Genomic DNA, 22,609 nt, shown 5'->3' on the forward strand with positions numbered 1-22,609 from the left:
GTTTTATTCTCAGAATAAAGAGGGCAGGAAAAAAAAACGCACTAACGGTTCCTTTACCAGTTGTTTACCACGTAATGAGGCGCACCTTACATGCATCACACACCCCTAGAATGACTGAAAATTAATTGTACACTACACTATCAATTCTAGCTCGTATCCGATTCGGTGGTCGATCTCCTACGGCTCGTAGGTGAGGACATGAACGCTCCCGTCGGAGTAGCACGGAATGACCACCTCAACGTTGCCATCGCCGTCGAGATCATGAACGGTTGGCGCACCCACGGTTCCATCCGTAGCCTCGAATATGGACCTCTTCGTGTAGCTCCAGTTGTTGGTGTCGGAGTCGTTCTCCGATTCGAACACGTAGATGTTGCTGTCGTCGTCACCGGTTAGCATTATCAGGGGCTTGTTCCTGAACAAAACACCATTTGAAGCAAAGTAGATTAGCATCTAACAACACCAGAAATGATTATTTTACAAAATGATAATAAAAAGGATGATAAGAAAGCATTCCTTTCTCCCTTCACTTTTCTCCTCTCTCTTTCTTCCTCATTACTACCGTTATCAGTGGTTACAAAAGTTTGACTTTGGTATATAATCTTGAAAATACCATGACATGAATATCTCCCATCATGTGCATCTCTGACTTAAGTATTTCTTTAATTGGACTAATGATCGGAAAGTTATTGTCAGAAAAGATTCCATGGTTATGGACGTTAAAATGCGACGGCAACACAACAGCAACACAACAGAAGACAGAAGTAAACACAAGGATACAACAACCGGCAGATTAAAATGTGTACAGAAACAGTTGCGTAGCAACCTGAGGAAATTAGGCTTACTTGAAAAGAGACAAAGCGAGACCAAAGCGATGATAACCTCGTGATATTGGGAAATAGTAGCGATGAGTTAATGGGAAATGTATCGATTAGGGACTTTCAAAGGGTTTCCAATGGATATAATTCTGCTTAGACGTCACATTTCTATGACAAAATTTGCTCTCAGCCCATGAGATGCAAGAGTTTCAGTAGCTAATAACAACTATCTGAACTTGTTATTGATAACGACTTTCATGAAACGGGTCCTGAAGGCCTCTCCAAGACTGACCTGTACGTCCCGTCTGGCTGGAAGGTGAAAGTGGTTCCGGGTGAACCCATACCCTCAGTCACGACCAGACCAGGGGGCTTGAAACCTTCAGCGATCAGGTGTCGAGTCCACGTGCCAGTCGCCCAGTTATCGGGGATTTCAAACACGACCAGTTGACCATTTGATTTACTGTGGAAATGAAGTATTTTATATTACAAGGAGTAGAGAGGACACTGAACGGATGTGTTCAATATACATAGTGAGAGGAAATTCTGCGGGGAATGTTGATTTAAAGGCAACAATTGTATATAAGATCAATTAAATAATTACACAAAAATGGCTAAACATGAAAGGAATTAGATGGAATAACGGTATATCACGTTTCTGTATGTTAGTGCACATTTTAGTTTTTACAGGAATTTTAAAGTAAAAGATGAATTGGTATCGTGATTGCGACTTTGTATATACGTTAAACTCCACAACACCCTCTTCCTGATATATTTGATATGATTTGCTTCGTATTCCCGACTGTTGCCTTTATTTCAAAGTATATACTATCCTACATTGTAGCTATAGATCAGATTATTTTTATTTCATTCTTGTTTAAAAGCGATCATTCTAAACACCTGTTGATGGAGACTAGGAGGTCCTTTCTGCCGTCTCCGTTGATATCAACGTACTGAAATACAGGAAATGATAACGAACAATAAACAAGGGTCATAATTTGATTACTAGTATACGCAACAATGGAACATGATCATAATACTATATACTTCAAACAAAGGCATAAGTACAAGACACTTTCAACCCGTTCATACGAACTTTTCTGACGGCAATTTATCTTTGCATTCAACGTCAGCGATGGTATTAGAATTGATATAATTTTGTATACATTGAATACAGATGTGGGTGACTCATTATTTCTATACAAATATATTAGAAGCTGGTATACTACTGTATACAAGTCTCAAAATGATCACATAATATACAAATAACATGCACATACACACACACACACACACACACACACACATGCACACACACATACACACACACAAAGGAAAATGTTTGAAAACCAAGAAGTAATCTATCATTAGAACAAGAATGTAGGCCCCATATTTATTCCGACCCATGTAATCACCATGACAATCTACATCATCCTAAACTTAAACTGAAACTATCTATGTATTAAGTTCAATGTCAGAGGAGAATTTTGGTTTACCTCACAGTCGAAATATCGATTATCGGCAATCGCCTCAATAGTACGGTGGTTCAAGTTCTTGAAATTTGGCTGATCTGCAAAAAATGAAAAAAAAAATCGATTGTTTTGTTGTTATCAAGAAAAAAATAAATCCTGTGCAAATGCACTGATATTCGATAAGTTTTGTGTGTGTGTGTGTGTGTGTGTGTGTGTTGTATTTTCCCTGGCTTTCTAATACTGAATTTTGTCATCAAAGTTTATGTCGATAAGTCAAACACTGTAATGTATATAGACGTAATGATGTAACGATATTACAGAAAAATGATTGCGAAGATAAACGCTTTACTTTCTCGCACTGATTGTTTCAAAAATGAATTCTGATGATTTCTGCCACCGGTATCAACATCATCATCATTGTCACCATCAGATGAATATTGAAAGAGATATTTTAAACTATCTGATTGATTAGATAAACGAATAATTATTTAATCAGCAATCAATATATTAAATTTGTCGCAATTTAAACAGTACAGTACAACCGAAAAAATACCCTAATAGTACTTTAAAACACGATAGCAAGATGGAGAATTCTTTAGAGCAAAAATTCGTCAATATACCTACCGTCGTCGGACCAGGAGGCGACCAGTTTCTCGGCAAAGTACTGCGTGCTGAAGATGGCCGTACGAGTGACCCACGGCGACATCGGTATCTCCTCGTAACGGAAAAGGGCATCGGGACCCTCGAAGAGCGTGTCAACATCCCATGTGGTGGAGATGGGATTCATCCGTGGCTGACTGAAGTACACCATCTCTGCCAATGTCGTTGAGGCGGATGCTAAAGATTCAGGAAAGGAGGGAGTGGGCGGGGGATGATAACGGGATGGTAATCATGGGTTCCTGTTATTACTGCATGTCACTGAGAAACAGGTGGGTGTAATGAATTATATTTGTAGCCTCATTCTGAACATTATCTTATCAAGAGCAATAACGATGTCGATGGAAAAGTGAACAAATTGGAAAGATTAAGGTTGCTTAAAGTTATAAAGGGGGAAGTAAAATCTGAACTCATAAGCAATGATGAGACTTATACATCGACTCAGTATCATCAGGGTTCTTGTGGCGGTAAACAGCCACGCTTTCAACGACCAACGAATCAGTTTTAATGCTCCATTAAGTGATGATTAAATCACTTTCCATTAACATAAGAATATTGCTAAATAGCGGTGTTACTAACAACCGTTGAGTACACAGAAATGCCGCAAGTCGTTCGCAAAGTTTTGTCATGTATGTAAAATGCAATATCTATATCGGATTGCCCTTGTCTACATCGGTCCTATAACTATGTTAAAACCACGAACTCTTTTTGTTTTCAATACAGTATTTCTCCACCGGACTTTCCCTGCATTTTCCCCGAGTTCATAACGAAGGATATTACCCACATGTATCGGCTCTGGCGGTGAGCATGTCTTTTCGTCCGTCACCATCGACATCGACGAAGTAGACACGATGATACCACCAGTGCTCCGTGACAGACCCAGTGGTCAGGTCGTGGTAGGGAGCCGGGTGGGCTGTGTGGAGAAAGCAACAACTGGAGTGGTCATCTTCACTTGCAAACACTCTCTTCTCCTGTCGAACAAGATTCACTCACAAATGAAATTTACTGCATTTCTTAAAAAGTGATGATTATACTTCATCATGTACAAGCTGATACATGTACATGATACACAATGTGGACAGGTTAATTCTGTGCTACATGCTGATGTTTGATGAATAAGCTGTAGAGCTGAAATTGAAGTCAAATGACTCGCAATATCATCAACATGACCAAGGAATATCACATATAACAGATCGTATGTCATTTTCATTGTATTTTTGTGATGCGTTATACTTGGTGATTGAATATCATATCTAAAAGGCGAAGCTGCATGTCGTCATAAACCGTATTGAACTGTTGAATATGAACATACACACACACCATATCTCTCTACTTTCTCAGACACAAATATGTAATACTCTATAATATCATATTTGAGTGAACATGGTTGTCACATTGCCAGACCCATTCTTTTTAGGTTTCTGTTTAACATCATATTTGTAAAGAGAAATTGTCTAAGTTGTCAAAAGATATTACAATTCGAAAGTGACACCCCTCTGGTTCAACGCAGGCTCTAAACAATCAGATTTCATAGACATTTATAGATCATTCACAATTTGAATGAACACATACAATGGTTTTTCGTTCGCCGCTGTTCAGTTCACTGTATGACTATACCCATGTGGCTTCGTTTGTCTGGGTTGATTTCATTTCTGTCTTTTTTGCTCTAATGAGAGTACATGTACTGTACTAAATTTTTCAGATATGATATGAAATGCAAAATCATAATATTGGAATGTCTTTTCAAAGGCATTAATATATTGTTTACTCCTGCCTGTCATAAAGTTTGAATGGTGCTCCAAATCAAATAACACCCCCCCCCCAAAAAAAATAGTTTATACATTATAATTAATAGTAAGTTCAAACACATACAAACATGAATACAATTTATGTATAGAAAAAATGCACTGTCGAGTCCAGACAACATATTTTTTCTACTTCTCATTTACTCTTAGCTATAAGTTTATAGTTGTACAGACCCTGCTGGAAAGAACACAGTGTCACACAGTGTGAGAAACACAGTGTGAAGACAATGTGAACACATTACAGTGTGAAATCCCTTCACACTGTTAAATTGGAGCGTTTTAACAGTGTGAACACATTGTGAATCATTAATTCACAGTGTGACACAGAACATTAACATGTGAGCTCTCTGTGAAAACCTAAGCACAGTGTGAAATCATCTCTAAACTGTTAAATTCGAGCGTTTTTACATAGACGACTGTGTGACCACACTGTGACCACACTGTGGGACACTGTGTTCTTTCCAGTAGGAAATAGATTGAACAGAAAATGACACTCACACGAACTGTCTGCTTCAATCACACCAATACTTCCTGCTGTTTTGCCGGGGACCAAAAATCCGTTGGCCACCCACCAATACCGATCGGTGCCGAATACATCTTCTGTATAATGAGAAAGGGAAAGCAAGGTGGTTTCGACAAGTCCGTTCCCCCTAAAATAAGGTCAATAGTATAGTTCAGAGTGGGATTGAAAGAAAAGCAACTAACCAGGAAAGAAGAACTTGAGGCAGAAAGACGTATTGTTAGTATAGTCCTTTGTGGTTAAGGGAATTTTTTATGAATATGAAAACTCCTTAGTGAGTACGGAACGAAAAACGTGGGCATGTCTCAATACAAATCATTACAATCATGACAATAGTGACATCAGCTGTCTCTAATATTTGGTCATGTAGAGGAAATACAAATCACACAAACAAGCAAAATCTATCTTTCTTTCATCAAAATAAAAAGCAACAATTCCTCTCGCGATCTCTGTTGGTCAGCTCGTCACATCTAAGGTCATGATTGATTATTTCGCATATCATTTTTGCACTCCACTCCGTTTCTGTCTATTTTTCTCCTTTTCTTTTAATACTTCCTCCTCTCTCCCTACATGATGAGATGTTGATAAAGTCGTCCATACCTGGAACAGGTTCCACTTCGTTAGGCCACAGAAGACCATCAGCCAAGGTCTGTCGGGCTGAGTTCAGGTTACTACGGCCCAGCTTGCTGCCGATGTCCCTGATCACGTACACTTCGTCCGTAGACAAGGGGTTGGCATTGAAGGTGCTCACGGTCAGGTCCAGCTGGTCAGGATTGTTGGGATTCTCGTGGATGGCCGAGAAGGCTGCATCATCCGCGTCGAATGAGGTTATTTCAACGTAACTATCTCCCCGGGCCGCCCCGTTGAGGGCAAGCAAGACGAGGCCCTGCGCAACAAGAAGTAAGATTCTCTCCATTTTGAGTCGGGAGATGTGTCGAAGACGGTATCTCGGTGAAAATGAGAGGAGTTGTTATCTGTATCGAGTATAGATATCACAGACACAGGAAAATATGTGTCGTTCTTCGCCAGAAGGGCGTGTTCCCAAGCAAAGCTTGTCGGTCGTCATCAGTAGAAGACTGGATGCACGTAATACATGGTGCTGTACAGAAAGTAACTACAAAGGTCATTAATTTACCACGAGTCTGCCACCTGAAAACTTGCTGTCTATACAAAGTGATTCTCCCTCTTGATTCAAGATGATTCGTCTATCATCATCAAACGGAGCGTAAACCGTAATACACCCATACATACACGTACCTATGACACACCCCACACACATTCATTTTCTAACATTGATTTTTACATTTTGAAGTCCGCCTGTATAGTTCAATGAAATTTCGTCAGATTTATCAAGATTGGCGCCAGTGAGTACCAGAGTGACTAACCTCATTGGTTGATAAACAGGCACAGAAAAATATGAAGAGGATGCAGGTATGAATGAAAGCATTATGCATTATCATTTATACGATAGGAAAAGACAACAAAAATTCAGATCAAATGATATCAAATCAACCCAAGTATAGGGGCATGAGCATTGCAAGCGAATGTGAAATAATTGCATTCTAGGTCTTCTATACTTGTGCTCACAGCCGGAGCACGAATTTTAGGCAAGGTTCACACAATATTGTATTTTTGTTTTTTCTAACGACTATAAACCAATAAATCAGCGTACCATTTGCAAATTACTGCATGTTCCCCTAACCCTCCTTCCCCTCAAAAAAGCCCATAACAACAAACAACCAAAAAACGAACTTACTAAACAAAACACTAAATGAATTGATTTTTCAACCACTTAAAGACATCTTGGCAATTTCTGCAACAGAATTTGCGTATATAGTGGAGAAATACATGTACATAATGGAGGGAAAGTCTCACAATCCTCATTCACCTTTGGATGTTTGGACAACATTGAATTCTCTCATGTCCCAATGTTAACATGTAAGAGAGAGAGAGAGAGGGGGGGGGGGGGGGATAACTTTTACCAAAGGCTTAATACGGCGGCCTTACAGAGAGCAAAAAGTGGCAATGGACACATTAACTTCCAGCCCCCTCATTCGTTTTAACTAGGGTGTGGGATTTAAAACCAACTCTGGGAATGAGGTGGATGCTTTGTCTGAGAAATATGCTTCATCTCCGACGGCGTTTAAATTCTTAGATCATAATACAGCAGTCTTTTTCATGATTCTCACCTGCCGTTACATATAATAGTATGACTCCAGTGTTTTCAAAAATTGCTCTCACGTGCTTGTAAATGAGATGTCGGTAAACAACGGATGTTGAGTAATTTCTTTCCATAATCGTAAGCGGATTACTGGCTAATGCTCTTAATGTCAGCCATGAGATGTATATATAAAGCCCTCAGCACTTGCCTGAATCATATACTTTTGGCCCTTGACACCAGCAACTCAAGTTGACCACATCTGCAATATAAGAAGAGGGCAAATAATTGAAATACATAAATTTCTGTAAAAATGATTCGTTGGTTGGTATTATTAGTCTTTTATCCAGCCGCCATGGCTTGGACGGTGCGGAATCTCGGGCACATTGACATCCCTTTCGCTGCCTTCACCTCCGTTCTTCCCGACCCCAACACGGGAGTGGACACCGTCTCCATCAGCACATTCAACCCCGTGCCAGGCACCAAGGATAACATCTACATCGTGCGCGACGTTGGGCGACAACTCGCCGACAACGGTGCGAACGCCCTGGTGACCGAGGTCCTCGCGGACGGCATGGTGTGGCCAAACGAGGTCGAAGAGATTCCCGGTAAATCTTAATCAATTTTGGTGATAATTATTATAACAATGACAATTGTGATTTTCTTTACCAATTAAGAGTAGCCTCTTCAGTGTTAAAGGTCCAGTTTACCTTTGGGAGCAGTGATTTTAGAAATGTTCAAGATATCACATTTGATGCATGATGTGTAAGTCTGTTTTATCACAAAACATCCTACCATATAAAATTTTCGCAATAAAGCCTAAAATATAAGGAGATATCATTATTTTTCTCAATAAACCGTAATTGTAGACGGTTTAGTCTGGAAGCATTCTTATTATAACTATTGTTCACATTTTGTGTATTTAACAATACTTAACATCGATTATACGGATTCAAATTTTTACATTGGTTGTTTCTATCTCTAACTCACATTTTAGAACTATTTTAAAGCACTAATGCTGGGGTTTTGTTTCATCTGCAAATGGTAAATTATGCCTTTAAGCAAAGTTGTTCTCCCAATGGGCCCAATAAATAAAAATGATATATATGTATATATATATATATATATCACCCCAGCATTACAAGGTAACACGTTTTGTTCAAGAGGGACATTAGACATCTAAGCACAGTGCGTGGTTCGAACTCCAAACAGCAGACTGGAAGTATAGCGCCTTATCCACTGTACCACAGTGTAGTAGCCTTTTATGTTGAAGGGGAAATGCGTCTTAAAAGCGACAGTCTGAATACAGCAGTACTTGTATTTAATTTTGGATAAATTTCAAGGAAACCTGAATGGGAGTATCCCCATATATTCCAAACTAAGCTTTGATTTACAAAAGGCGAAGCTGCAGAATGAAGTACCCCACCCCGACTGAGACGGGTGGTCTAAACTTTAAAACTGATGAAAATGCCTACGGGTAACACTGGTAACATCAATGAAAAGTTCCCGACAACAAGAAACTTAAGAAAGTTTCAATGATAGTAAATTGACACAGACACGTAAATACAACCCTGCTCGCCCCAGCGTTATTTCTCTAATATTTAGCTTGTCAAACAACAACGACAACATGATGTTGTAGAAAATGTGTTTTTTTTTTTAATGCCTTCACTCAAGGAATATTTACTTCACCTAAGCAATGTATTCAAGAACATGAATTTTTGCTTACACAATGTCATGTCACAGCAACCCCGTAGCGAAATGCTACATTGGAGAAAATTCATGTGTCAAAATAGTAGGCTTTCTTTAACAACTACGCACCTGCTTCAAACAATGGTAAAAGTTACAGACAAAAATTGCCTTAACTCTGTTTAGAGCACGGTACAGCAGCAAGTACTGGTCCTGTCAGGATAAAGTATTTAATGCTAGGACAAAATGGTGTCAAATATTTTTTTTTCAAGAATAGTTATCAGACAAGTTTATATGCTTCTGCGTATATTTTACATTTTTGTGAATTTTTGATGTTATTGTCTTTTCTTTACAAAATTACTTCAGATTCAAAACACTGTATCGGGCCTGCACTTCGATTTGAACCATTATTTAAGTGAGAGAAGTGTGCATTATAAGTATAGAAAAAGCTATGTAGGTTATTCCTAAGTCTGCGGTATCTTAGCCTTTTCAAAACCAATTTTTCATCTAGTGAACTTCGAATTTCTCTTAGAAATTAATACCTGTTCTCTAAATGATATTTCATCAGTGGTTTCTTATTTCACAAACAGTTAAAATCTGAATTTCCACTCTCGTGATTAACTATGCACGCGACTGATATGCCAATGTATGGTATTATGCAAGTTAATGACGTGTATATACTGTGACATCCAAGAACAATACTTATGATCAATGTCTTCAGGTATATAGCCCCATCCATCATCAATAGAATATGGTGCCGGATACATGGCGATGTGTAATCTAATCACAAGGCCAAATTAAAATAATGCACTGTACCAGGCAAGGAATTATCCTCGGACTAATATTTGAGAAAATTTACACCTGTCCGTTCCAATTGTCTTATCTTGTCAATTGATAAATTCAGTCTTATCGGATATAACAAACACAACTCACATGTGGTGACACTGGGATACTGGTACACAATAATGTAGGCGTGTCGACACATCATGTCGTTTTATCGTACGAGATACAGCGACTCCGCAAAGACCCTCTTGAGCCAGTAACCAATGGTTTGAAGCGGGATGCAATTGTGGGATTTGCGCATGTCTGTTTCTCTCGTACTCGAATCACCCGAGTTTGATGAAGTTTTAATTGGTAGCTGATTAAGGTGACCGTGTAAGTGATGGGGGGGGGGGGCAGAAGAAAAAATAGAAAGAAGGGAAGAGGGACAGAAGGAGGGAGAAAGGGAGTGATGAAGGAATACTGATGGATATGTTATTCGGCGGGAGCAAGGCACACACGAGTTTACACTCAGGGATCTGTAATCGCATTAATGTATTTTGCTGTACCATGTTTTTGACCTTTTGCAACACGTGATTCCACTAGATATGAAAAGCACATTATTTGTAGGATATGAAAACATAATCATACTTAGCTGTCTGAAATGCTAATCATAATCAACTTTATAAAAGAGCAATGAAATAAACTCTTGCTTTTCAGAACAATTTCACTCAAACAACTCTTTAATACAAAGACATAGAACAGACTAGAGGAATAGCTCTTATAGGTGAGCCTTCAATCTTTACATGAATCATATTACTCTACCTTATTCTTTCGAGGCATAAACTGGATGGCATCCAGAACTCACGTACCCCTAGCCTTAGACTCTCTTAATGGACGTAAATTCCTTTTTCACTCAGACGACGTGTTTGGTCGCCATGGTCTGTGGTGGGTTGCCAATGGGTTCCTGGTCCCGACCAAAACGGACGGCAACATCGAGATCATCGAAGCAGGGAATGACACTTCCAGTGAGTATACACAGTCAAGATAAACACTATTTACTTTAAACGTTCGCCATCAACCTGCAGTCAGTTTCTGGAAGAATCTGATGCGGTATTCAAAGTCGTATGTTTGGGGTTCTCTCTTCCCCCGGCAGGCTTCACGTCTTTCCACATTACCCCTCCCCACACACTAGCGTAATAATTATAACGCCATTTTGAGTTTATTCCCATTTTTACTGATGTACCGAAAAGGAGATCACCAAATTGGTAACGTTTTTATTGGCACCGTCCCGTAGTGCACTGGGATGTTTGAATCTTAATACTCTTTTTACGTTAATTGCGCTAATAGAACTGTCAGGTATAATACATTTGTAATGACTAAAATCAATACATTCGCTCACATGTAGTCATCCTTTTGTCTGAAATTTTCACAAAGTCGCACCGGCCACCACCTATGACATCACTACTCGAGTCCTCGACAGATCCAAATGGTTCTACCATCGAGTTTACTTCGTCGACATGGACAAAGACGGCCTCAAGGACGCCCTCACGTGTCGTGCATACGTACCAGTAGGTAAGTTAATATGCGACCGGAGAGTTCTCGAAAATGACATTTTTAATTATTACTATGTATTGAGCAATGATGCACACTTTTCTGCATCAAGTTAGAATAGCAGTCAAAGTGTAACGGGTATTTGAGGACCCAAATTTGTGAGGTGCAATATTTTGATTATATTTTGTAAGTTACATAAATATATATCATTATCAAAGCAGAAACTTGTAATCCAGTCCCAATGTAGATTCGCCATGATTTATGCAGATTTGATTACCACATTAAGAATAAACACACTTTAGTAATATCTGCCTCTGATATGAGATGATTATTCATTGACGCAGTTTAAAGGAAAGTGTATGAAATGAAAATTCAATATCCCTATGCTGCTGGATTATAACTCTTTGTTTGCCATGTAATGGAGTAAACAATTTACCCCTGTGATTTGAGAAAAGATTCCACACAATGACCATACGCTGAAGGATAGTACGTCCTGTAATGTGGCTATTTAATGGTTAGGTAGACTAAGCGGTCTTGTAACTGCGATAGATATACCTTCCCGACATTTGCGATTCGTTATATTCGTTATGAAATATATCACAGATTATCATTATTTTTCATGCCTATTATTCGAAAGTTGTCTTAATAAGCCTTTAGTCTTCTCAATTATAACGATTTTTTTCTCATCTTGAGTAATAATATTTCATTACAAACATATAGGTCTATATTGTATCAATCTAGCAAATCAATAATGAATCATAACGCCAAAGAGAGGAGCGGCGCATATGACACCTGTCCCTTCAGGACCTGCTAATGACTCTTTTTGAATGTTTTTAAGTGCTGACTGGCACAGGAAATGACACAGCGTACCTCTACACACTGGCCAATAGTCCTGTGACTGTGTGTGCCTATATTTCTGCTCGAGGCCTGTCGTGATGTTCTGTCAATGGATCTCTTACTGAAGTATGAAAAATGCATTGATATATCACTGAATCTATATTATTGAATTAACGTCGATATCTTTCTTTCTTTCCACCTAAAGTGGGAGAGGTACAGGCTGAGATGGTCTGGTTCAAGCATCCACCAGTCGGCAACCCGCTCGCCCTGCCCTGGAAGGAGAACGTCATGTTCACAGGTCCCGATGCCTTCTTCCGCTACGAAGAGCTGCCACTGCCACGCTCTATCGGCCAGAAGCGGTATGCCATCTTCAGCACACAGTACTTCTCAGAACAGATCGTTGTGTCATGGACAGAAGGTATGTCACTTGAAAGATGGGTTTATATTATCATGATCATAGTTGCTTTATCAGAAATTCGTCACGTCAAATGCGTGCAATCTCGATGCATTGGGCAGTATTTTTGGGGTGGTATTATGACTATAGTTATTGGGATGGTATTATAATAAAGTTAAAAAATAATCTAATATAAATAATAACAGTATAATACATTTGTATGTCATAAAACAATACAATATAGTATGTAACATTATATTATACCATGCAAGTAAATTATATGTAAAATGATGTATAGCATGGTATAATATAAAATGCATCGTTCATAATAATCATTGACACCACACACAACTGCAACCTTCTATGCATGTAATCTCATCCCGTTCTTGACTATTCTTCAAGGACTCTCCCCTGATTGGTCTAAAATAAAGCACAGGATTATTGACTACGTTCCTGAGGAAAGGTTCTTTGAATGTGAGGTAAGAGGAAACAATCTAAGGCTGCGTTTATCTAAAAATTTTCTGAGGCAGAATCACGATCCTAAACGCATTTGAGGCATTTTCAGGGGTTAGATAAACGCAACCGTGGTTTCAAACGCGTTTAGGAACGCCGTTTTGAAACGCCTCTCAAAGGGCGTTTTGAAACGCGTTTGAGACCACGATCGCTGTTCTGTGAGTAGATAAACGCAATGCCGTTTTGAAACGCGTTTATATCTCAAGGTCAAATCCCAGCTGTTTCCGGTTGTGCTCTCTGCCCATTATTTGTGTGTGACTGATGAGGCAGGTTTGGTGGTATGAAGTTGACCTTTACTTCCCGGGTCAGACGCCGCAAAGCAGCTGCGCAGTGACACCACTGGAATCGCGATTGTAATGGTTAGATAAACGCGGCTCCTCGAGAATCGCGTTTCAAACCACGTTTACAAACACCGTTGCAAACGCGTTTGGAAACGTGATTCTCTCTCTCAAGTTAGATAAACGCAGCCTTAGACGCATGTAATACTGAGTACCGGCTATGAAATTAATTAGCTAAGTAATAAGTTATTTAAACTAAAACAATACGTATAAATATCTAACAGGTCAGGCAAGTGTTAAATTCTAAAACATTTGAACAGTTTGAGTCGGATATGAATCGAATTAATACACGATATCATTAATTGTGATTAGTGTCATTCATATAACTTGAATAAACAAATGTACTGATGCGTTCAAACTGATTGCTGTTCCTGTGTAGATCAAACCTCGTAATTTGGTTAATCTTTCTCATGATTAGCCAGTCGCAATGTAAGGCAAGCCTCGCGTAAACATTCAAGTCATTATTGTATTTTGTCTTTTGAAATCAATATTTCAGATTGTGGATTTAAACGGAGACGGACGCCTAGATATTCTGGTAACAGCGAATAGGTAAGCATAATTATAATAAACTTTTAACTTTCTAGATAACTACTTATAGTGTGATAAGAATGATTAAAGTACTGCTCTATTCCGCAATACCTGTTCATTACTTAAACAATATCAGTTACTACTTTTGAAACTGTTTAGAAACAAAGCAATATCGCACACACCATTACTTTTCCCGCTTATAAGTAAGGCCCAGCAAGCTTATAATCACATTTGAATTAAAAAAAAATCATGCCCAAGCTTATATTCTTTGAATTAAAAAACAGTATGTCAAGCACAACTATCGGCCATTTCTTTTAAAACTGATTCGTGGGACAGAACAAGTGTTGTGATTTTGTGCAAATTGATAAATGAAACAAAACGTCTAGAATGAGAAGAAAGAGTATTTAACGACGTACTTTAGAAGCTTATCTTATAAATACATGTTTTTCTATCAATCAGTGAAACAAATGGTAAACTGCTTGCTTATGAAATCCCTGACGACTGGGAAACCGGGATCTGGGTGCGTCACGTGATTGCCGAGGGTTTCAAGCCTAACAGTCCAATCACGTTCGAGGGAATGGGTGCACCGGGAGTGGCTTTTACTATCAACCCTGACAACAACAGGAACAGGTATGAATTGAGATCACGACAGTAGACACGCGTGTGCTATTATGAGGGTGTGTGCCGTGTTTTGTAAATTTTGATAGAGTGCACTTTAAGGTGAATTCTGGCAAACGCAATTGTTACTTCATATTGAACCTTTATTCAAAATGAAGCCAGTCTGTCGGTTCGTCTTCTCCTGCGTGTATTACTTTGCATAGGCCTACGTCTATTTATTGCATTTATTACGCGCAGAATATGTTTTTCGTTTCATAACATCCATGGATAGTTTAATCCAGAAAGACGGTTGAAAATAATGGTAGTAAAGGTCCGAATATTGTTTAACAACAAAATAACTGTCTAACAGAATACCAGTACAACTTTTGTATTCTAAATTCCTTCATTATGACACACAGTTAAACTGAATTTCGAAAAGCGAATTTCAGCTCGCGCTAAAAATCATTTTGAATCTAGGCTTAAACTGATTGATCGATAGGTTAAAAAAGTGTGTATACATGTATGTCATAGATAGATGATGCCATTTCATTGAGACTACCTTGCCCATCCAGAGGATGAATATCTTTGAACTATGATTGCATGCACGAGAGATTGTGCATGAAATAGCTGACATGCAAACACTGATGATGGAAAGAAAATTTCGGCAAGGCATTGTCAGATTGTGTACGTGATCTCGTCAAGTTGTAGGCCTACTTCTAAATAGCGCGAACCCATGACTGTATGTTTTTGGTGACTCTCTGCTATCAACATTCTTAACATATTGAATCATTTGACTTCAGACGGAAGCCTATGATCACCATGGCTGGGGATGACGACAGTAATCTGTACATCTTCGAGGCCCTCAATGATGACGATCCAACGGATTGGCAGTACGCCAAGACATCAATATTCGAAGCCGAACACGGCACCGTTGGCTCCCCTTCCGTGCGTGACGTCACAGGAGATGGTCAGGCGGAATTTTTCGTCCCAGCTTACACAGATGGACAACTACATGTCTTGACCTTTGAACCTTAAAGTTATACCTTATGCTCTGACTCATCGTATTGTGTTACTTGATATTCTCTTCGTGGAGCTCAAATTGATTACTCAGGATAAAGATATGAGATTTGATAAGTTCATTCCATTATTAGCTTGTTTATGGGTTCATATGGATCATTTGAGCACAGCGGTCAAAAACACATTCTATCCTTTTTTGTATTCACTATTGTTGTTGTTATTTTTCATCACTAAAATTTAATTGAAAGTATTACAATCATTGTAATTACAAGATGAATTCATATTTAATCGACAAAGTGTCCAAGAAATGTTTTTCGTAAAGAATCTTTATGAAGTAAAGATGCCTACAAACGCCATCATTCTATTGATTTCACAGTCATTCTTAAATGCATCTACTAAAAGTGGTTTCATGACATTTGCTCCTGCGATAATTGCTGCCATGAAACATCTGCACGCTAAGCCAAACATAAAGTCTACCCACAAATATAACCGTGGGTAATCCTGGAATCCTCACATTAACTACACCTAAAACCCTCACAACCCTAACCCTAGATTCCTTGGAGAAAATAAGACGAGAGTAAATGTCGTGTCACATTAAAAAGTATCTAATCATGTTAATCAGGCTACTCTAAGGCTGCGTTCACATAGAAGTATACTATTCGGGTATTCGGGCTCGTTTTTCGAGGGCACGCGAATAGCTTGAATCGAACGATAGGATTTCCTCACACCGGTTCGCATAGGAGGGCACTATTCGAAAGTACCGAATAGCTGCGAAAAGTATAGCAAAGTGGGAATCGAGCTTGTTCGATTTTCTTGCAGCGTATACCGTCTCTCGTTTATGAAATAAAGACACTTTTGGTCTGGATTTGCCCTTTAGCAAAAATAAGCATGTAGACTGACATTCTGATGCAGTTTAGAAATTGTTAATAAGATTTGCTGGGATGTAGGAGGAAGAAATCTTCACTGCATGGGATGGTGAGTTGACGGTGCGTGTGATGGTGTACTCGGTGCCCGCATACCGAATAGCGAATAGCGGATAGCGAATACCGAATACCGAATACTTCTATGTGAACGCAGCCTTATGAACGAGTAATACGTCAATCTGTAATAAAGAGTGACCGAGAATATATAGTAGCGACCAACTTTCCTTTGCGTTGTTTATTTGGTGTTAAACTCTCTATTATGCATGGTATGTGTCTAAACTGCAAACCTTCCAAAGAAACACGATACACACGGAGAGTGTACATTCAGCCAAAAAGGGAGGATGAGAAGAGATCAGGAGTGAAGAAGAAATAAAGAAAGAAGGAGAAAGAAAGAATGAAAAAGAGGAAAAAAAGAAAGAAAGAAAGAAAGAAAGAAAGAAAGGTTGCGTTTGTCAGCATCGCCCTCGCATTTTAAACTTCACTTGATGTACACGGCTAATCTGCATTTGAATGTGAAGATGTGAGAGGTTCAGCTGTTCGTAAAAAGCACAGAGTTGTTCCTATTGATGTGTGGGGTTGTTGTCTGTCAGTTGGTATGTCAGGCATTCGTTTCAAAGGGGTGTAAACACTGTATCCTCTTTAGTTCATTGTGCTGAAATTTTTTTAGGTGTCAACAACTGCAATTCGACTTCATTATGTCAGGGAATGTGTAAATAAAAGGTTCTTCTCGGGGTCCACACGTTAGGCCGCTGTGCTTGCCAATTCTACTTCAAGTACACGTATTTAATGTGTGGATGATGATTTATCGTTGAGTTTCGTTACGTTTAACACTTCCATGCTCCCTCTGGGTCCAGCCGTGAAAGGGCATTTCGCTCATGGTTTTCTGTGATTTCAATCTTTGGTTTTTGTTACTACTTGACAACAAATGTCTGCCGACGAGAGCCAAGCGAACACCACGGACCTGTCTGATGTCGTTCAACCAATAATTGCAAACATTTTACGTAATACAACAAAAAGTGAACAGACTACTCTTCCCAACTTGTCAGATGTCATGCCAATCTCTACACTAAATTCTGCTGTTACAAACGACAACGACCCCGACGCAGGATCGAGATCGAGTAACACTACAAGAAGAGGTGATGATACCGTGGCTGTTACCAAAACCGGCCCAATCGACGGAGACATCAACATCGCTCACGTTTGGGCGTTGTGGGGTGTCGTCATCGCAGCAGGTCTTCTGGTTGTCGTCATCGTTCTCATCATGACGTGCCGGTGCGTCATCTACGTCCAGAAATCGAAGAACGAGACGAAAAAGCCTCGAAGAAGGCTGCCAAGAATCAGTAGAAAATCGCCCAAGTTGCAGTTAAGGTCTACCGGAGTAATGGCCGACCACAGGGAAGCGAGGAAAGACTTTTTCCACAGCCTGGAACGAGGGAACGCCCAGGCCCGGCGACAGGAGGCGACACAGAGGTGGTTGCGTAGCAACCTGGCCACGTCGCTTCAGTACATGGAAGGATCGGGCAGCGGTGGTCAGCCGGCTTCCTACACGGAGCAGGAATGCATCCCTATGTACGAAACCTCCTTTCGACATGGAGAGTTAGACCGTATTCCAAAAAACAAAGAAACCAGAAAAGAATATTCGTTTACGCGCACACCTCTAAACCAAAATGGACAACGGATAGAACGCCCGATTATTCACCATCAACAAAGCGACAACGTCAACGGTTTCGTTCGCGTCATCCCAATGGCATGTAACTTGATCCGTGATCAAAACGCGAATATTTCGTTTTCGCCGACGACTCGTGTACAACCACAACATCAGCCGACGCGTCCTCGCTGGCACACGACCGTTCGTCCCGTCACCTTCTCCCATCTCGTCCATCCAGGAACACGCGCCGTCTTCTCCGAGCCGCCAAGATACGCAGCCAGTCGACTACCAATGCGCCGGCACCATCGGCCGACAGGAGGCGATACCGGAGCACGGGGATTTCGCCCACCTGCAAGTACCGGAAAGCGATGGCGACCTACGAAACAAACGCTGCCAAAGTTCAATTTGGCCGGTGAGGTCATTCTTACGTCATCGGAACCAAGTTTGGTAGGAGTTCCAAGGACTGGGCATAACATCTCACCAAGGTGGGACGACTGGAGTTATGAAAACACGGTGTTTGAGGTAGGAGAACAATTTCGTATAAGCAAGGTTGATGACGATGTTGTTGGTGGCGATTTTGTCAACTTTCGTGATAATTAATTACAAAGATTAACGACCATCATAATCTAATATTTGTTTTCTTGATCATCTGTGTTATCATTATCTACTGTTATAATACTAATATCACTTTAAAGTTCACAGGGAAGAGTAACATTTCCAAATACTGATCGAAGAAAAGTACAGCAATTCAAATGTAGCTGTAGTAAAGATGTGTCGTTTATGATTAGTCACGTGATTGCTTGCACTCCATACAACGAGCATTAAAACAGGGGACTTTTGCATTTACTTACGGCAAGGTAAAATAGATCGACGAATTATTCTCGGAAGATGCATTTATTGTAGTTGTTGATGTGAAGGGCATGAACACAAGCTAGAAAACATCTAAATCATTACATAAGATTAGCAAATGAAACGCGCCTTAGTTAAAATCAGAGCACCTAAAAAAGAAGCAGGGGCGGATACAGAAATTCCGTAAAGGGGGCGCACGCCCCTATTTTTTATTATTTCTTTTGTTTTAACAAAAAGATAAAGAGGGGCGCAAGCCCGGTGCGCCACCCCCCCCCCCCCCCCCCCCTCCCGGATTCGCCACTGTAGAAGAGATAGCTTGAACATAGTATCAGAACAGTATAAGAAAAAAGAGAAAAATACCCGCGGTTTGTGGTAACACAGCCTAACATGATTCACTAGCGTATTTTGTCTGACTGAAAGGTAAAATATGGAAATAACAGTGTGTTTTGCTCTTCATCCTGCTCCAGCCAAACACACCAAGGCTCATGGTGCCCACAAACTCACCCGAGACTGATCAATCGTCATCCCGCTCGCTGGACAGCCTCAACGGAGTGAGTGCCGGCGCCAGTCAATGTAACGTGTCGTCAGATGGTAGTCTAACCGTTACCGTGGGAACCAGCAAACGAACGTCCTACGAGTGGGATTTTTATGACCCGACCTATCAGAGTAGACCCGTCAGGTTCATGAACGGGGCATACGTGCCAGTTATTGGCAGCACACAGTACTGGGTCTAAAAATCTCTCACTATTAATGGAGTGTTCACAGAAGTTGTAATTGTGTAGTGTAACAAAAAGACACCAAAAAATATCCACACAAATATTTCAGTTAGTCTGTACGACGAACTTTTCCCCGAGTGACATAGAAGTCATTTCTTATCAGGAAAAACCTGTTTTCCAGAATAAAGTGTAATGCTGTACAAGCTATGTTTATGAAACATTGACTTGTGATTCATCGTGTGTAGTAGTGACTACATGGTATCGAAAGTGTCATATATATCTAAAAGTGTACATATATTATCTTAAATAACGTCCCTTTCAAGGAAACTTGGTGGTATGTATCTATGTCATCGTTGTGCCACATGAACATTCACGTTAAGACAGCGTTGTATATTTGAGAATCTCCCTTGTGAAAACCGTCATATGAAATATCCCTACATAGGAACTTTGTAAAGAAAAATGAACAGCACTCGACAAATTGAACGCCAAACTATTCTGCTTCTTTATATCGAGGAAACTGGAATTCTTCAGTCACTGTCAGTCTCTGTTTTATAGTTGATCTTTGAAGGCCGCTTTGTTTTTGTTTTGAATTTTTTTTTTATAATCGCTTGCAAAGTAGAGGAGTTTCATTTCTTACATTTAAAAAAAAAAAAACGTACTAAGATCATTATACTGATGACGTCTTAATGTTTACATATTGACGTTTTGCGTTTTGCAAGTCAAATGAGGCAAATTAAAGTGAATTTATAGTGGATATGGACTCTTTCCGGAGGTCTCTAAATAAAAAGGAAAGTTCCTTCCAGAATGTCTTTACAACAATGTTAGCAATATTCGTATCACTGAATGCTGTTGCTTTCATTATGATCATTATCAACGTTATCATTTTATTACTATCTATATCATCGTCACTGTCAGTACAATGATTGGATCGAGGTAGAACGCGAACTAGGCGTTATATATAGTAAAAGAAGTCAAGATATCTACAATGTCGTTCGTTCACTGCTATTGAAACTCCGTAAACTTATCGACCTCATATTTTGTTGGGTTTTTTGTCCTAATGTTTATCAGGCTTCATTAAAATACGAACTGAAGTCACGCAAGAGGGCAATCGTTACAAAGACCACCTTTCCGTTTTATATGAACTGTAGCGTTTATCATTTTCCGCTAAAGCTAGTGAATAATCGTTACAAGTATACAATTTTCTGTTTTATGTGAACTGTAGCGCTCAGCATTTTTTTGTTAAGTCACGTAATCGAATAATCATTATACATACCATTTTTCTGATTTATTTGAAGTGTCAACAGTGCGATGCATTGACTATGGTTGTCATTAAAATGACACTTGCGCAAAAAGCAAAGTTTGACTGCCCTACCGTCTTTATTGCCTACAAATCTAAGTTACCACATTGAACTGATCCTGTTAGATCCTACTACACTGTACAATTAAAGGGGACCTCTGGATGATTTTCAGATTTTTACATTTGAACAACTATAAATTAGTTAAACTGAGTAACAGAGTTTCAGAATTTATAGTGATTGGGATGAGGAATGAGAATGTTTTCAAAATCTATAACAAATTGCAATGAACAAGGATGATGACATAGCAGCCTCACCATAAGAATGTATGAGTTGGGGCTCAAGGAAGCAGAACAAAAGAAGAAGGCATGCATAGATTTTTCACAGGTGAACTTGTTGAGCAAGCGGTATTGTAATGGAATTACACTGCTACATTTCTGCAATATATGAGGCTCTGGGGGGCATTTCATCAACGAGTTCGTCGGAGTTTTCACCGACAAATTTGCTATCAGCCAATCAGACAAAGGATTTCATTAGCTTTTAACAGTTGTCAGTGTAAATCCTTGCGTCTGATTGGCTGATAGCAAATTTGTCGGTGAAAACTCCGACGAACTCGTTGATGAAACGCCCCCCAGTGTCATCAACACTGTTCAGTGTGATTTGTTTAAGATTTTCAATTTATTGGTTTCTCTGCTCAAGGACCGCAATAAATTCCACGAATCTATACATGGAGCTGTTGATTTATGTACTACATGATGCGAAATTATGAAAATCGTCCGGAATGCCCCTTTAATGTAGTATCACTGCTACGCTAACTATAAACCAATGGTGTAAAAAAGTGACCTCTTACAGTACTAGGACATGTCCGGCCGTCTCCATCATGTGTGATTGTGCAAGTGTCGATATTGTGACGTCATGAACGTAGTCCTCTCGTGTTGTGGATGGCTGGGTGATTTCATGATTGTGTTTGTTTAGCTACACGTTTACTCATAACGGCTACCAAGGCTACATTTTCCACATCAAATCACTATCCATCCATCCATCTATCTATCTATCCATCCATCCATCCATCTATCCATCCATCCATTTATCTATCTACAATGTATCTATCTATCTATCTATCTATCTATCTATCTATCTACAGCCTCCCAATCTTTCTGGCTGAATATATGAATGATTTGGTTCAAAGGTAGGAAAGAAAAAGCATCTCCCATAGGAGTGTGTAGTAAAGTTATCAATAAATAAAAATAGATAACTCCTATTGAAATATGAACTGGAAATGGTCTCAACATATCACTTCTCAGGGAATTGCAATGTTAAAGATGAAGTTACTTATTTATTTTTCTACCTCCACGATACTCAATTATCTGGCCATGTTGTAAGTGTACCGTAATTGTATATTATGTTATTTTTGTGTCTACAATGTATGTATTTCGTGATGTACATGTATGTTATAGTATGTGTAGGGCCTCTGAGAATAACAGTGTTTAGCCACTGACAGAGCTACCCTACTGAAACAAAACAAATAAAT

General features: G+C 39.5%; 3 protein-coding genes across 3 annotated transcripts; 2 read left to right on the plus strand and 1 right to left on the minus strand.

Annotated features, from left to right (window-relative positions):
* Window positions 1-177: 177 nt before the first annotated feature.
* On the minus strand, window positions 178-6,182 carry LOC139733333 (uncharacterized). Its single transcript, XM_071644171.1, has 8 exons — window positions 5,867-6,182; window positions 5,245-5,346; window positions 3,726-3,854; window positions 2,909-3,121; window positions 2,309-2,382; window positions 1,713-1,765; window positions 1,114-1,275; window positions 178-412 (listed from the first exon to the last, which is right to left on the minus strand). The coding sequence occupies exons 1-8, from the start codon at window positions 6,180-6,182 to the stop codon at window positions 178-180; spliced, it is 1,284 nt and encodes a 427-aa protein (XP_071500272.1).
* A 1,597-nt stretch (window positions 6,183-7,779) lies between these two features.
* Window positions 7,780-15,665, plus strand: LOC139733317 (uncharacterized). The gene is made up of 8 exons (XM_071644154.1): window positions 7,780-8,032; window positions 10,790-10,897; window positions 11,307-11,444; window positions 12,466-12,678; window positions 13,057-13,133; window positions 14,002-14,054; window positions 14,493-14,663; window positions 15,431-15,665. The coding sequence occupies exons 1-8, from the start codon at window positions 7,780-7,782 to the stop codon at window positions 15,663-15,665; spliced, it is 1,248 nt and encodes a 415-aa protein (XP_071500255.1).
* Window positions 15,666-17,621: 1,956 nt separating this feature from the next.
* Window positions 17,622-19,801, plus strand: LOC139733334 (uncharacterized). The gene is made up of 2 exons (XM_071644172.1): window positions 17,622-18,740; window positions 19,535-19,801. The coding sequence occupies exons 1-2, from the start codon at window positions 17,622-17,624 to the stop codon at window positions 19,799-19,801; spliced, it is 1,386 nt and encodes a 461-aa protein (XP_071500273.1).
* Window positions 19,802-22,609: the final 2,808 nt, after the last annotated feature.

Source organism: Diadema antillarum, unplaced genomic scaffold (genome assembly GCF_040938485.1).
Source record: "Diadema antillarum isolate AM-2024a unplaced genomic scaffold, OU_Dant_1.0 seq00000471_RagTag, whole genome shotgun sequence".
Taxonomy (NCBI): domain Eukaryota; kingdom Metazoa; phylum Echinodermata; class Echinoidea; order Diadematoida; family Diadematidae; genus Diadema; species Diadema antillarum.

Coding starts and splice junctions, on each gene's coding strand:
- LOC139733334 (XM_071644172.1), top strand. CDS start 17,622: ATGCCAATCTCTACACTAAATTCTGCTGTTACAAACGACAACGACCCC. Junction 18,741..19,534: donor ATGAAAACACGGTGTTTGAG/GTAGGAGAACAA, acceptor ATCCTGCTCCAG/CCAAACACACCAAGGCTCAT.
- LOC139733317 (XM_071644154.1), top strand. CDS start 7,780: ATGGCTTGGACGGTGCGGAATCTCGGGCACATTGACATCCCTTTCGCT. Junction 8,033..10,789: donor CGAGGTCGAAGAGATTCCCG/GTAAATCTTAAT, acceptor TTTTTCACTCAG/ACGACGTGTTTGGTCGCCAT. Junction 12,679..13,056: donor CGTTGTGTCATGGACAGAAG/GTATGTCACTTG, acceptor CTATTCTTCAAG/GACTCTCCCCTGATTGGTCT.
- LOC139733333 (XM_071644171.1), bottom strand. CDS start 6,182: ATGGAGAGAATCTTACTTCTTGTTGCGCAGGGCCTCGTCTTGCTTGCC. Junction 3,122..3,725: donor CACCGCCAGAGCCGATACAT/GTGGGTAATATC, acceptor CTGAATCTTTAG/CATCCGCCTCAACGACATTG. Junction 1,766..2,308: donor ATCGATATTTCGACTGTGAG/GTAAACCAAAAT, acceptor CCTGTATTTCAG/TACGTTGATATCAACGGAGA.